Source organism: Anolis sagrei, chromosome 1 (assembly GCF_037176765.1).
Source record: "Anolis sagrei isolate rAnoSag1 chromosome 1, rAnoSag1.mat, whole genome shotgun sequence".
Lineage (NCBI taxonomy): Eukaryota > Metazoa > Chordata > Lepidosauria > Squamata > Dactyloidae > Anolis > Anolis sagrei.
In genome coordinates this window covers 39,185,108-39,199,427 of record NC_090021.1, presented here as the reverse complement: position 1 = coordinate 39,199,427, position 14,320 = coordinate 39,185,108, and the positions used below count along the sequence as shown (strand labels likewise).

At 36.9% G+C, this 14,320-nt stretch overlaps 1 protein-coding gene across 1 annotated transcript in view; it reads right to left on the bottom strand.

The window, feature by feature from the left end:
- The window catches only part of DNAH14 (dynein axonemal heavy chain 14), a 204,829-nt gene that overhangs the window by 69,179 nt on the left and 121,330 nt on the right, over positions 1 to 14,320 (bottom strand). The window contains 8 exon segments of the mRNA XM_067463629.1: positions 1,129 to 1,299; positions 4,285 to 4,452; positions 5,625 to 5,765; positions 6,864 to 6,992; positions 8,054 to 8,238; positions 11,011 to 11,087; positions 11,837 to 11,957; positions 13,417 to 13,563. Coding sequence (XP_067319730.1) covers positions 1,129 to 1,299; positions 4,285 to 4,452; positions 5,625 to 5,765; positions 6,864 to 6,992; positions 8,054 to 8,238; positions 11,011 to 11,087; positions 11,837 to 11,957; positions 13,417 to 13,563 — 1,139 coding nt within the window.

The following is a 14,320-nucleotide window of genomic DNA, read 5'->3' as shown; positions in this document are numbered from 1 at the left end:
TTGCTTTTTTTTCTTTATATTTAATTGTAACTCTGATTTTAACTTTCTTCCTTAACTTTCCAAGTTCTTGCCATTTTTTGCAAAGGCATGGTGTCCTCTGCATATCTTAAACTGCTTATGTGCTTATGTGTTTTTCTCCAATTTCCATGCTCCTTTCCTCCAAATTTAATTCAGCATTCTGTATGACATGTTCTGCATATATATTAAATAGGCAGGGTGATAAAATTCATCCTTGTTTGTGGCCTTTTCCAGTTGTTGACCATTTTGTTTCCATGTTTTCTGTTCTTAGAGAGGCCTGTCATCCTGTCTAGAAGTTATGCACCAGTATGACACAAAGCTGTCACTATCTCATCCTCCTATATGGGTGCTATTGGATTTTGGAATATTTCTGAATTCTGGATAAGGGATGCTCAACCTGTATTACCATAGGTGTTAAAACATACTATAAAACAAAAGGGAATTAATAACAAATACCTAAGATATGCAAACAGAAATTCTCTCTCTCACTCACTCTCTCTCTCTCTCTCTCTCTCTCTCTCTCTCTCTCTCTCTCTCTTTGTTGAGGCCTGGTCTGAGGAGGGGGACCTTTTGGTGGTGGGGTCTTGTGTTCCTGAATTGGTGCCTGAATTGGAGTTCCCTACTCCTGTAGTGTCTCAGGAAGAAAGTAGCTCTCCTCTGGATAGATCTGTGTTTAGTGTGAATGTTTCCCAGTTAATGCTGCCAAAGGTGAGGGAGGTGGAACATGCTGGATTGTTGCCTATAACTCCGCGCCTCCAGTTATGGAAAGACAGTGCCAAGCAAAGGTTTTCTCAGGTTTGAAAGATAAACATTGGGATGTCAAGTGTTGAACACATAGTGTCTCCATGGGAATGAGTTTGGTTTCTTAAGTTAGCCACTTGAGTTGTTCTGTGTGAGAGCACCTTTGAAGTTTCAAGGGAAAGTCACTCTTTTCTTTAATAAACTTTAAATCAGTTGATTGATTTCTGTTGGCTGATCTATATTTGTACTAATGAGCTCTTCATTTTGGATGAAAAGGTGTCACATAGGTGGCTGGGCTGCAATACTCTCTCATTCTCTCTCTCTCTCTCACACACACACACACACACACAGATATTTAAACAGACTTACTTTAAAATAATTATTGAGCTCATTTGAAAGAAATTGGTAAAAAATCTCTTTGTCTGCAAAATCTATCAGACGATCATGAAAAACCCGGGTTGATTCATGCACAAAAAACAATGCCGTTGTTTCTTTTGATACAATCACAGACGGATGGGCTTGGAGCAATCCTTGAAGCAGCTGTTAAAAATAACAAGGAAAATTAATGCTTTGGACTGAGAGAGTGCCATCTTAACACATGGGCAGCACTCTACTGACTCATGTTCAACAAAAATCTCTAGATTCTTTTCACATATAGTACTGCTGAGTCGATCACATTCCCGTACATTTTATTTTTGTGGTTTAAATGTAGAACTCTGCATTTGCCTCTGTACAATTTCATCATGTTAATTTCAGACAAATTTTCAAGTTTATCAAGGTCCTTTTCAAGCAATCAATCAATCAATGATTTATTACGGTCTTTGACCAGCGCAGTATAGAATGGGGCACTGGTGCCCAAGGAAGGGAATCGCAGTTCCCAAGTAGGTCATGTATAAAAGCAGATTAAAAACATGTTATAAAAGAGACAAATTAAAATAATAAAACAGACTAAACTTACAGTTTAAAGTGCATGTATGAATCCAAAATAGGGGGTGGCTAATAACAAATATCAGACAAATGGGAAGCTCTAAAAAGGGGTGAGAAGGGAACATTTACAGCATTTCAGTTATTATAAATCATTCTAACTATATTCCCGGCAGGAAGTTGCCCGGTGGAGTTGGTCATCAGCCGTCTAATGTTAATTGCTGCTGTACAGAACTTGGCAACACTGTAGGTTGTCGCAGAGCAAGAGTCCGAGAGCAACAGGGAGGTGTAATATCTTTCAGTGCGCCCTGGATGTTTTAAAAGCCATGGAGTGATGAAATTAGCTCTAATGTCTCTATAGAATACACATGGGAGGAGCACATGTTCAGTTGTTTCAATGTAGCCAAAAAGGTCCTTTTGAATTCTGTTCCTATTTTCCTATGGGTTAGCTACCCCTCCCAGATTTCTATCATCCACAAATTTAACAAGGATTCCCTCCACCCCATTATCTAAATCAGGGGTCCTCAAACTTTTTAAACCGGGGGCCAGTTCACTGTCCCTCAGACCGTTGGAGGGCCGGACTATAGTTTTTTTAAAAAATCAATAAAATATTCCTATGCACATTGCACATATCTTATTTTGCTGTGTGGAAGGGCCCTTAGAGGGGGTTCTTTCTAGCCCTCTTTAGGCAGTAATTCCAGGAGCAGAGAATGGGAAATCTTCCTATTTCTAGTCTGAACAAAATCTGGCTACCAGTATTAAAAAAACTCTAAAATTATAACTGTAAATAAAGAACAACACTCAAACACAGGGGAACTCCAGACAAGCTAATCACCTCTCAACAAAGGATTCTCCCTAAAAACTGTCAGGCTATGAAATGGTAATCCAGGTGGCCAATTAAAACATTCATACCTACCTCCAACAGACAAGAGTTCTTTCTCCCACCCTGGATGTTCCACAATTTTCCTAGTTAAAGGTTTTCCTCTGACATGAAGTCCAGTCATGTCTGACTCTGGGGTGTGGTGCTCATCTGCATTTCTAAGTCGAAGAGCCAGCGTTGTCCGTAGACACCTCCAAGGTCATGTGGCCGGCATGACTGCATGGAGCGCCGGGGCAGCCTCCCTTGGCTGGTTTACGCTGCCCATCGGGCCCGATGGGCAGCATGAACCTGCCAAGGGAGGAACAGCCTCGCGCCACCTACTCGAGCATAAAGCACCTCGCGAGGTGCTTTACGCGCGAGTAGGCCACACGGAGCAGCTGCCCTTGGCTGGGTCACACTGCCCATCAGGCCCGATGGGCAGCGTGAGCCTGCCAAGGGAAGAGCAGCCCCACGCGGCCTACTCACGCGTAAAGCACCTCGCGAGGTGCTTTACGCGTGAGTAGGCCACACAGAGCGGCTGCCCTTGGCTGGCTCACGCTGCCCATCGGGTCTGACGGATAGCGTGAGCCTGCCAAGAGAGGGGCACTGTGTGTGGGGGGGGGCGCTTCTTCGCGGGCCAGATAAATGCCCTTGGTGGGCCGGAAGTGGCCCGCGGGCCGTAGTTTGGGGACCCCTGATCTAAATTATTAATAGTCCCTAAACAGAATGCTGTGGACCTCTACTTGGACCACCTTTCAGTTTGAAGCACAACCATTGATAACAGCTCTTTGTCACTGTTTTTCAATCAATTCTGGTACATCTGGTGGTGTTTTAATCTTTCCTGTTGTCTAATCAAAATATCATGGGAGATCTTATGAAAGGCTTTTCTGAAACTCAGAGAAATAATACCCCTTCCATTCCAAATATCTACTCAGTGAGAAAAAGATATAAGGTTCGTTTGACAGGATTTGTTCTTAACAACCTCTTGCTGGCTTCTACTAATCATTACGTTGTCATCAAGATACTTCTAGACAGACTCCTGTATAATTCTGAGTCCCCCCCCCCCCTTTTTAAAAAAAAAGACAGGAGCAATGTTTGGATACAGTCTTCAGTACTCTGGCATCTCACCTATTTCCAGGCTTTATCAAACACAATGGCAAGGAGCTATGTGAATATGTCAGCAAGTTTCTCTAATACCCTGGAATACAGTTTGTCTGACCTTGCAAATTTGAACTTATTTAGATTAATTAGGTGATTCCAAATCCTTATCAATCTGTATTTGCAACATGTATTCCTTGCCATGGTCTCTTCTGAGGCATGTCCTCGTTTGGAAGGAAAACAAAGCAAAATAGATATTGAGTAGAGCTTCCATCTTATTCCTATCAGTTAGCAATAAAAAGCAATGGAACAATGAGTTCAAATCGCAGAAAAAGACATTCTATGTAAGCATAAGAAAGAGCTGTTAAGCAGTGGAATATGCTGCTGCCTCCAAGTGTGGTGGTTTCTCTGGAAGTTTTTTAATCAGAGGCTGATCGGCCATCTGTTGGGAGTGTTTTGATTGCATTTTCCTGCACTGTAGGAAATTGGATTGGATGGCCCTTGTGATCTCTTCCCACTCTATGATCCTATGATCTATCATAATAAGCTGTGATCTGCCTTGAGTCTCCTTCAGGGTGAGAAGGGAGGAATATAAATGCTGTAAATAAATAAATAAGCTGAAACATTTTGTGAATTTAACACACCTTGAAAAGATCTCTCAGGTTAAAAGTATAATGGCATTTAGCTGGAGTTGGGCGCATTTTATTAAACATTCTATAGTACAAAGCAATAGAGGAACATGTTAAGTAGTCCTTGCATTTCTGAACTTCAACCATGAATCTTTTGTTGAAAAAGTATGCTCCTAGACGCACCTACAAGAAGCAAGACACATGATTATTAAAAACAATCTATTAAATGTTTAATTTCAGAAGGTAAGCCAATGTAAATTAATCCATTTTAGATGTTTAGAAATTAGTGCTTTCAAATACATATACATCACCCCAACAATTTTTTGTATCAGATAGTGCACCTGTTAGGTGGTTTTTAGTGGCCAAATCATATCTCAATAGAGAAACACAGCCATTCTCCTTGTTCTGTTCATATTTGACTAGTTCTGCCTGGAACTAATACGTCATTTTATTTCCAGTAATACAAACATGCACATGCACCCATATTCTAATACACATAACTTAGACACTGTAAGTTATGCCTTATAGATTGTACTCTTATCTGTTTTATGCCTTAACTCAAATTTTACATGCCTCAACACTGACAATGAAACCTAATGTCAACCTGGAATGTTCTTGGCCTTAGCTCTTCATGTTTCCTAATTACAGTATTTCTGATCTCAAGGTAAATGATTAATCCTTGCTCTCTGCTTTCTCAGCCCTGGTTTCTGATAGTTTCCCACTCCACTGCTAGAGATTGCAATGAAGTCAGAGCAGGGTGTGGCTGCTCAAAATCATGGGACCCCTGAAAATGCATATTTCAGAAATTTGGAAATCACATCTCTAATTTTATCAGGGGGGGGGGGAGGGGTTATATACCAAGGCACCTAGGTGGAAAGAACATACTAGCAAAGGATTGCTTTGCAATGTTTTATGCATTTTTCAAAGAATTTTCAAGATGCTATCCATGAATTGATGGAGTAGCATATAGACATAAACTCAAGGAGGCCAAAGTTCATATTACTGTTTGGCCATGGAAACCTACTGGATTACTTTGGGCAAATCATATTCTTAGCCTCAGAGGAAGTAAATGGAAACATCTCTGAACACATATTGACAAGAAAACTTCATGTCAGGTTTGGGTTAGGTTTGCCATAAGTCTGAAATAACTTGAATGCACACAACAACAAATATGGATCAACACACCACTTTTCTGTACTTTCTTTATTATTTCAACAGAAAAAATAAACATAATTAATTAATAATAAGTAAATCAATTTCTGAAATATAATAGTAGAAAATAATGAGCTCATAAATTATTAAAAATGAGTGAATTAATTTCATTCAAAAAGTAACATTTCAAGCTCTACTTTTACCTGGAAAATACGCTGCAAAGATTGCAAAGAAGTTGAAGGCAAACGGAATGTACAAAAATGTGTCAAAAGACGGGCACTAATCTCATTACTTCCTTCACTGGGAGGTATACAACTTGCAACCAAGGAAACATCCTGAACATACTGTTTGGAGAAGGGAAGGGAGTCATTTTAAAAGACTGGATGTAAAAAATTCTGAATGATGCTTTATCAGTTTAGGAAATGGTGATGAACTCGACAAATTTTTCCACATATTTTCGGAAAAATTGTGGAAAAAAAGAAAATACAATGTGTAACTAAGAACAATTAGAAGGACAGGTTGCTAACCAACAACTGTGTTTCTTCAAGTGGTCATGTGTGAAATTCGCACATAAGGGTCTTCTAGTGCATGCACAGACAGTTTTGGAATTCTCTAGACCAGTAGTTCCCAACCTTTCTAATGCTGTTACCCTTTAATACAGTTCCTCATGTTGAGGTGACATCCAAACATAAAATTATTTTTGTTGCTACTTCATAACTGTAATTTTGATACTGTTAAGAATCATAATGTAAATATCTGATATGCAGGATGTATTTTCATTGTTACAAACTGAACACAATTAAAGCATAGTTATTAACCACAAAAACAATATGTAATTATATATTGTGAAATATTTATTTCTAATTACAAATAAATTGATTTTTTTTGTCTTGAAGCATGGTGTAGCATGGGTAACAGTCTTAAGATAACAACAGTAGATTATATTGCTAAATTTTGCGACAGTATGTCTAAAAAGCCAATGTCAGTGCAACGGTTGAAGTTGCTTCTTTCTCACCAGATCAGAAATTCTCAGGGGAGAAATGAAGAAATGAGAGAAAGAAAGGTGGAAAGAGAAAAAGAAAGAAGAGAGAGCTAAAGGAAGGAAGGAGATAAAAGAAGGAAGAAGAGAGAAAGAGAAATTAATGAAGGAAGGAAAGAGAATGAAAAGAAGAAAGAAAGGAGAGAAAGAAAGAAAGAAATGAAGGAGAATGAGAGAGAGAAAGGAAGGAAGGAAAGAAAGAAAGGAGAGATAAAGGAAGGAAGGAAGGAAATCCAGGTTGAAGAGGCTAGAGTGGCTATGTGAAAAGGCCAGGAGGAGCCAGGTGCTGAGCGGAGCAATCTGCCTCTAAAACTAGTAACAGCTCCAAAACGGACTCTGGAGGTCTGAAAACTGGACTACACAGAAGACTACAGGAAAGAGAATGAGAAGGGAAGAACTGTACCTTCCAATCAAGGTGCTGAGTGTCATAAATTCCTCCCAGATCTAGAAGCTGTCGGATTAGCTCAAGTGGTGGCTGGGATCCATATTCCTCTGCTACTGGCATATTCAGATCATCAATAAAAAGTAGCACCTTAAAATGAGAATATCACAAAGAATACATGATGTACACTAATAAAAATATTGAATATACAGTCAATTCTTATACATTCCTTGGCCCCAAATAAGGACCATGATTCAGTAAACTGTATAAACACATACATATGTACTCATCCAAAGGATGTCCTGGACTGCACCCAATACCCTTCTTCAAATAGGCAATTGGTAGTGACAAAGACCTTCTAGGTATATTTATCTGGACTATGTGGTTGTCACATTGCCATGCCCAAAAGGTGACTACGTGCATTGTATAATTTTACTAGAGGCACAACAATGAAGACGTGTATATCACTACCATGGCATGCAACCATTCAACCTACCACATCTGTGTAGGTAAAAGTAAAAAGTGTAACTCTGAACAGCCATGTTATTTCTAGGACTGTAATAAAACAGAAAGTGATTACGATTGGATAGTAAATGAGGGACTGTGTACTGCAATACTGGAAGGATAGGTGTCTTGTTCATTAACCTCAAATGTTAGAAAGAGTCCCCGAAAGTAGAAGGATACAAACTTATTTTCAAGAGAAAAGTGGATTATAAAAGTGATAGAAGTAGCAGAAATTGATAAACAATCTTGTTTGATAATAAGGAAATCAATAAACACTTTTAAAGTGATTGGAAACCTTAAATGTCTAATATTAAAAAGAAGGAAAATGTGAAGACATTTGTAGGGTTGGAAGAGTTTTAAAATATTATTGAAGTTATAAAATAGAAGAAGATATTTTAAATAAGGTATGAAGTGGAATTATATATAACTTTGTATTTAATAGGTCTTTCAGAAGGCAAGAAGTCAAATTTAACTTTTAATTTATATTCATTATAGGAGAAGGGTGAAGGAGAAGAAGGATATTTGAGAGGGAACTTCAAATAAAAATGTGTAACTAATATTAGAAATGTACAAAGTATGAAAATAATGAGATATTTAAGGAAATGCTGGTGAGGTTAATTGTGAACAAACTCCTAGTATATTTCCAATTATATTCCCCCAATAGTTGGTGTTGGTTTGTTTGAGGGGTTTTTTTTTTTGTTCCTTACCTGCTTAGATTTTGGAGCACCCAAGATGTCTTTATTTTTTAGTATTAATTTCTGAATAATCCATGCCTTTGTTTGGGCAGCACTGGTATGGGCTCCCAGTTGTAGTGTGGAGATAATGGCACTTCTTATACTTTCAACAGGTTGCCTTTCTAGATCAGGTTCTTCTCTTGGTGAAGTCAGACTCACTATTATATCACAGTAATAACATGTTATTTTAAATGTGTTTACTGATAACAACCATTAACAGAGCAAATATATTCTGCCTTAACTTTATATACATTTTTAAAAAATCAAATAACAAGGTTAGGAGGGACGGCTTGAACATGGTGGTGAGACTAGTTGGAGAGATTTATCTGCTCCAGACAACAACAATCACTTAAAGGGTCAGAGAGGTCACCTAGGCTAAATAAATGGTCAAGGGTTATGTGTGAACTCTTTGATCAGCGGTAGATGCACAGGAGGAGCTGAAGACCCACAGAATTCCCCGCAGGAAAGATACAACCTCTCCAAAAAGCAGTGCTGCTGGGAAAAAGAGAGAATGGCCCATATGTTCATTGTTGCTGCTTTTTCCAGCCAATATTGCTGACCGATTCAACAACTTTTTATTTCTTTATTTATGTAATTTATTTATGTTTCTTTACAACTTTCACACCCTTCAGAGTTAAAAGTCCAATTAACGAGAAGAAGACAAGAAATCTATGCCCAAGGAGGAAAAGGAAAAAGGAGAGGAGGAGAAGAAATAAACAAATTTTGCATTACATAATTAATGGCAAGTACCAAGAAGAATGACTTAACGAGTGAATGACTTCTATTCTTTTACCCTCAAAATGCACATATTAAACAGTTAGGAAAAGGACAGATCAAATTAATAAATAATTAATAAGTAGCTAAGACTATTCAGAAGCTTTAACAACATGTAAGAAAAGAGAAGAATGAGAAAAAGAGACTTTTAAATTGAAATGTAAAGGGCAGTATTTTCTTTTAAGAATTTAACCATTTATAAATCTAAGGCAATAATACTTGTAAGCTACCTGACTAAAGAGAAAAGACTAAACTGATTCTGGAGAACATGACCTTGAAAAAATATTATTGGGTCAAAATACATTCCATTCTATTCCAAACAATGACTTGTTTTTAACAGAAAATTATTTGATAGATAACAGAAAGATGACATCTAGTAGACTAAAAGAGTCTCATTGATCTTCAATCAGTTCAAACGTTTGACATGATGACCAACTGCAAGGTTCAAGGCAGTAACAAAGAGAGAGATGACTGCATACAGGGCCGTAGTCAGAAAAAAATTTCGGGGAGGGTTGACAATTTTGGGGGGGGGGGTGAAAATTTCGGGGAGGGTTGAACATTTTGGGAGTGGGTGGGGTTGAAACCTGCCTCCTAGCTCACGCTGAAGCAAAGAGCACAGCAGGGGGCAGAGCAACCTTCAATAGCCTGCAGCTCCACCCCTGTCAACCACCTCCACCAAGTCTGGCCCCCAACTTGGTTGCTTCACTACATCTGCTATTGCTGCAAGTAATGACAGTGTGAATAAACTGTCAATATTTGCTTAAGATAGTGCTTACAGTTCTGGAGGGACTCTTGATTTTTTGCATCTCATAGACTTAGCATGGGGATTTGGTTAACCAGTTAAAATTCATGAGTAAACCAGGTTTTTTAAAAAAATCTGAAACATTTCGGGGGGGGGGTTGAACCCCTAAAACCACCCCCTCGCTACAGGCCTGACTGCATACAATCCATGAGGCTACAGACTGAAATTCTGAGTGAGTATGTGAACAGTATTAATAATAGGTTGGACATACTAGATAGCATCTCAATTAAGATTCAATCACTGGACATCAGGCAGGAAAATCAAGTTCATGAAGTTGATGAAGAAGATGATGCAGCAGAATGTGAGGAAGGAATCAAGTGACAGAGAGGTAATGGAAGATAGAACTGATGACACACAAGATCAACATCAAGTAGAAATGGATCAATTGGAACAACAGCAGAGTGATCACCAGAAAGGAGTCCTGCAAGGAAAAGTACAGCCGAAAATGGTTGGTTAGTTTGCATGTGGTCTCAAGTCAGATTTGGATGCTAATCCAAAATTTCATGGAGGGGCTTGGAATGGAGGAATTTGATGTGGAGAAACAGACAGAGCTGGAGAAGAAAACAAGAAGAACATGGAATGATACAGAAAATATGACTATTAAGCTTGAAAAATAGAGAACAATACTATTCCTCTTTTTGTCATAGAGGATATATGCATTTGTTATATTTTTAATACTTTAAGGAATGTGCATAATGGTAATAGATGAAGGATTGGATTTAACAAGCATAATTTTGTATAGTATCTTTTCCTCCATCCCTTCAACTCCCTGCCTCTTCTCCAGCGACATACTAGATATTTGTAAAGAGTTAATCTACTAAGTCCATTACTCGACTGTTCCATTTTCCTCTCTTGTGTGAAAAAATCTGGAAACATTAATAAAATTATAAAAAAACAACAAGGTTATATAAATTCAACTATGAAATTACTAACATACCCTGCACCTTCCCCACCCATGACCTAAACAGTTATTTTCTTTGTTAACCTGCTAACTTTTTGTTTATTTATTCTCTTCTCTTTTTAGCACCTGCCAAACACATCGATTCTAGGACATTCGGTTTTAATCTTGATTATATTTTTATTTGCCTTTTTAGATGTTGTATTATAACTCTTGTGTTTCAATATTATGCAGATTTGTTTAATCTATATTTTAATTGCTTTTAAAATGGATTGAATCATAATCATAATCATAATACTTTACTTGTAACCCGCCCTCTCTCCCCAAAAGGACTCAGCCTTTTATGATATAAAATAAGTAAAATAACAACATGGTGCCTTTCACAACATAGATTAAAATAGAAAATCTAATCCCAAATCTTTTCCTCAATTCATATAGAAACCAAGAATATTTTACCTAAGTCTTTAGTTGTAGTCGTTGTTTTCCGAGTACGAAATGCATCTGCTCTGAGGGAGCTTACAGTCTTCAACAAGCTAGATAGAAAACATACATATGAAGAAACAGAAATAATAATCAAATAAGTTTTGTTACAAAATAATCATTATTGTATTACCATTATTGGCTGCTCACTAATATATACAATAGCCACAAAGCAACCTCGAATAAAAAGTTCAAGCAGGTTTTTTAAAAAAATCCAGGCACACTGACATATTTGTACATATTTCGTGTTACCAGAGGGTGCTTCCATTAATGGGGAAAACCCATGCCAAAGTGGATTTTAAAAACCCACGTCAGCATGGGTTTTGTCCCCACACTCGGAAAAAAGGGCTTTCCAGGTTAAGTGTCCCCATGCCATCCCCATAACTTCTGGGATGGCATGGAGCCACCCAAACACCTCACAAAAAGCCCTAAAAAGAAGTAATTATATTAAACATATAATAGAACAATCTAAAATAAAAGTGGACTTTTTGTTTACAGCACAGTTATGACAGCTTTTTGGAGAGTTTGGTGATAAACAATTAGATGTCCTATTGATATTCTGGAAGCTAATTATCAAGTCATGTTGCAGTCAATTCAAAAAGCTGCTATGCTGTATGGAAAATACAAGCTGTAATAAAAAGACTAATCTTCATGAACATCCCTAGAATGGAATATGAATTAATGATATATATGTACCCAGATTAGATGTTAAAAGAGCATAGATATATTTAGCTTTACTGTCATGTTTCTAATGGCATCACATTCAATGTAAATCAATTATGGAAAATTTCAGATTTATTACCTTTCACTATAATAAAAGACATCTCCTAATATTGTTCCCATTCTCATATTTAATCCACCTTGCTTCTGAAGTCGTCCAAGCATATTCTCTATCATAGTAGTCTTCCCACTCCCTGGATCCCCTAAATGTTAATAAATACATTAACAGGTCAGTGGTGGTAACAGTAAACAGACGGGTTTCTGTTATTTGTTTTTCTTTTTTCTTTTCTGAGCTATATCAAATTATAGTTCCAATATTCTGGAAGCTTATATTGTCTGTTAATTGTTTTATATATAACTGATTAATTCACTACAAATATAATATACTACAAATATAATGTAGTTCAAATAGTGAGCATACTAAAGACTGTTTTAGGTCTATGCCCTACAGAACACGAATATCTTTAAGGGATGTGCAAATGTTTTTAATGCTTTAGTTCTGGCCACAAATCAGATTGAGTTGGCCCACAAATTAAAAGTTCTTGATTTGTGAACTACAATATATGCAGCAAAAGACATGCTCTTATCCCCTGAATAACATTAATTGTAATATTGTTTCCCATAGGCTGTAAATTATACAAGTCAAAAAGTGCTTCTACATCAGAAACTTGTGTTTTTTTAATGTAAAGTTTCACTGCTCTTGCCACAGCTAGCTTGTGCCTTTTCAAAACCTAATGGATGTGTCTCTTTGCAGAGAATAAATTAATGCTGACAATAGATCCAACCTTTTTACCTAAAACATTGTTTGCAGGATGAAGTAGTACGCATTGCTGCAATCAATCTTTTAGGTCAAAAGGCTGGATCTCAACGTTAACTTATTCTTTGAGATGTCAACGTTAACTTATTCTTTGAGATGTAACACAAGCTCTCATTAATAAAGCAGTCCGTCTGCTTTGAAACCCATCTCTCAGAGTGATTGCTACCAGCAAAATCACCTTTAAAGTCAATACTCTTAGAGAAGTTTGATAGTGGTTGACAGGGTGTACCTGTAAGCATATTGATTGCAATATTTAAATCCTATACTGGAAATCTATGCAAAGTCCATAGTGCTTTGCAAAGTGTTCCTTTCAAAATTAACTTTACATGTTAATGATCTGCTGTAATTTCTTCTTGCCAATAGGCCAAATCTTATTAACACCAGCAGATTACATGCTTACATTATGTGGGTGCACCAAAACATGATAAGGTTTTAGGAAATTTCACAAATTCTTTGCCTCAATTCTTCCTTTGATGCCAAGATCATTTCTGTCACAGGATGGAAGTACATAGTAAAATTAATGAAGTTTGACACTACTTTAACTGACATGGCCCAATGCTGTGGGATCATGGGAGTTGTAGAGGACCGGTGCTCTTTGGCAGAAAAGACTAAAGACTTTCTCTGCCAAACTACAGTCTTCATGATTCCATATAACTGAGCCGCTGTCATTGAAATAGTGTTAAAATGCATTAATTCTATAGTTTTTTCTAAGCAAATATTTCTATCAGTAGACAAAGTTAATACAGCTTAAATAATTATAATGCAAATATAAATCACTTACCTTTATTTTAGCAAATAATTTTCACAGTTTTTAATTTTACATTTCTTGTTCAGAATGATCTTACCTATGATCAGAACTGGATGTCTATTCATTAAAAGAAGACTTGTTAGGAAACTATGCCGTATTGTATCAATATTGGGAATAAATGTCAAGCTCTCTGTTTTCTTTTCTTTGTTTTCAGTCATATCGAAATCTGAAAGGTTTGAAGTCTCTAGATTTAATATAAATAAAATGTTATTGTTTCATAAATGTGGAGTATTTTCCTCTAATATTCTAAATATATTACCCTGACAGTTTAAATGAATGAGCTAAAGGGAGGTAAGAATCTACTAGTAGATCGCCCAATTACACTATGTAACAAAATTTGAAAAATGTTCTGTTCCTGGCCTCAAAGTATTATTTCCTGTTTAACTGTGCAATATTTACTTTGCAAGTGGTTGTTATACTCCCAAAACATTGTTGTGGTTGCTGCAGACTATGTTGAATTGGTTGAGACTCTATAAAATAGTCATTGAAACACTATAGCAAAATGTGCTGCAGGATGTTCTGCAAACACAAAATATTTGCAGTTTAATAAACTTTTTCCATGTTTTTATGACAGACTCAATTAAGACAAGATATTTATAGTCCAGGAATGAAAATCATGTTACATAGTGTTATTTGTAGTAAGTGGGTAATAGCTGACTAGCTTTTTATCATATAGCCATGTAGACAAATATTAATTGGCCGCTACAATTTTTGATATGTAGTAAATCAGAAGTAAATGTGTATTTGTAGGTTTGGGCTGTGCAGCAAATCTCTAACACATTGTTCACATATTACTGTATTTGTTCCTACTCAAAAACTGCATACTGTAGGTATATTTAGTGGATCTTGGTGATGTTGCAAAACAATCACCACTACTACTTTAAAAATCTGAAGTCTGCTTAGGAGGGTCACACAATCATATTAATATGTTTCTTCAATTT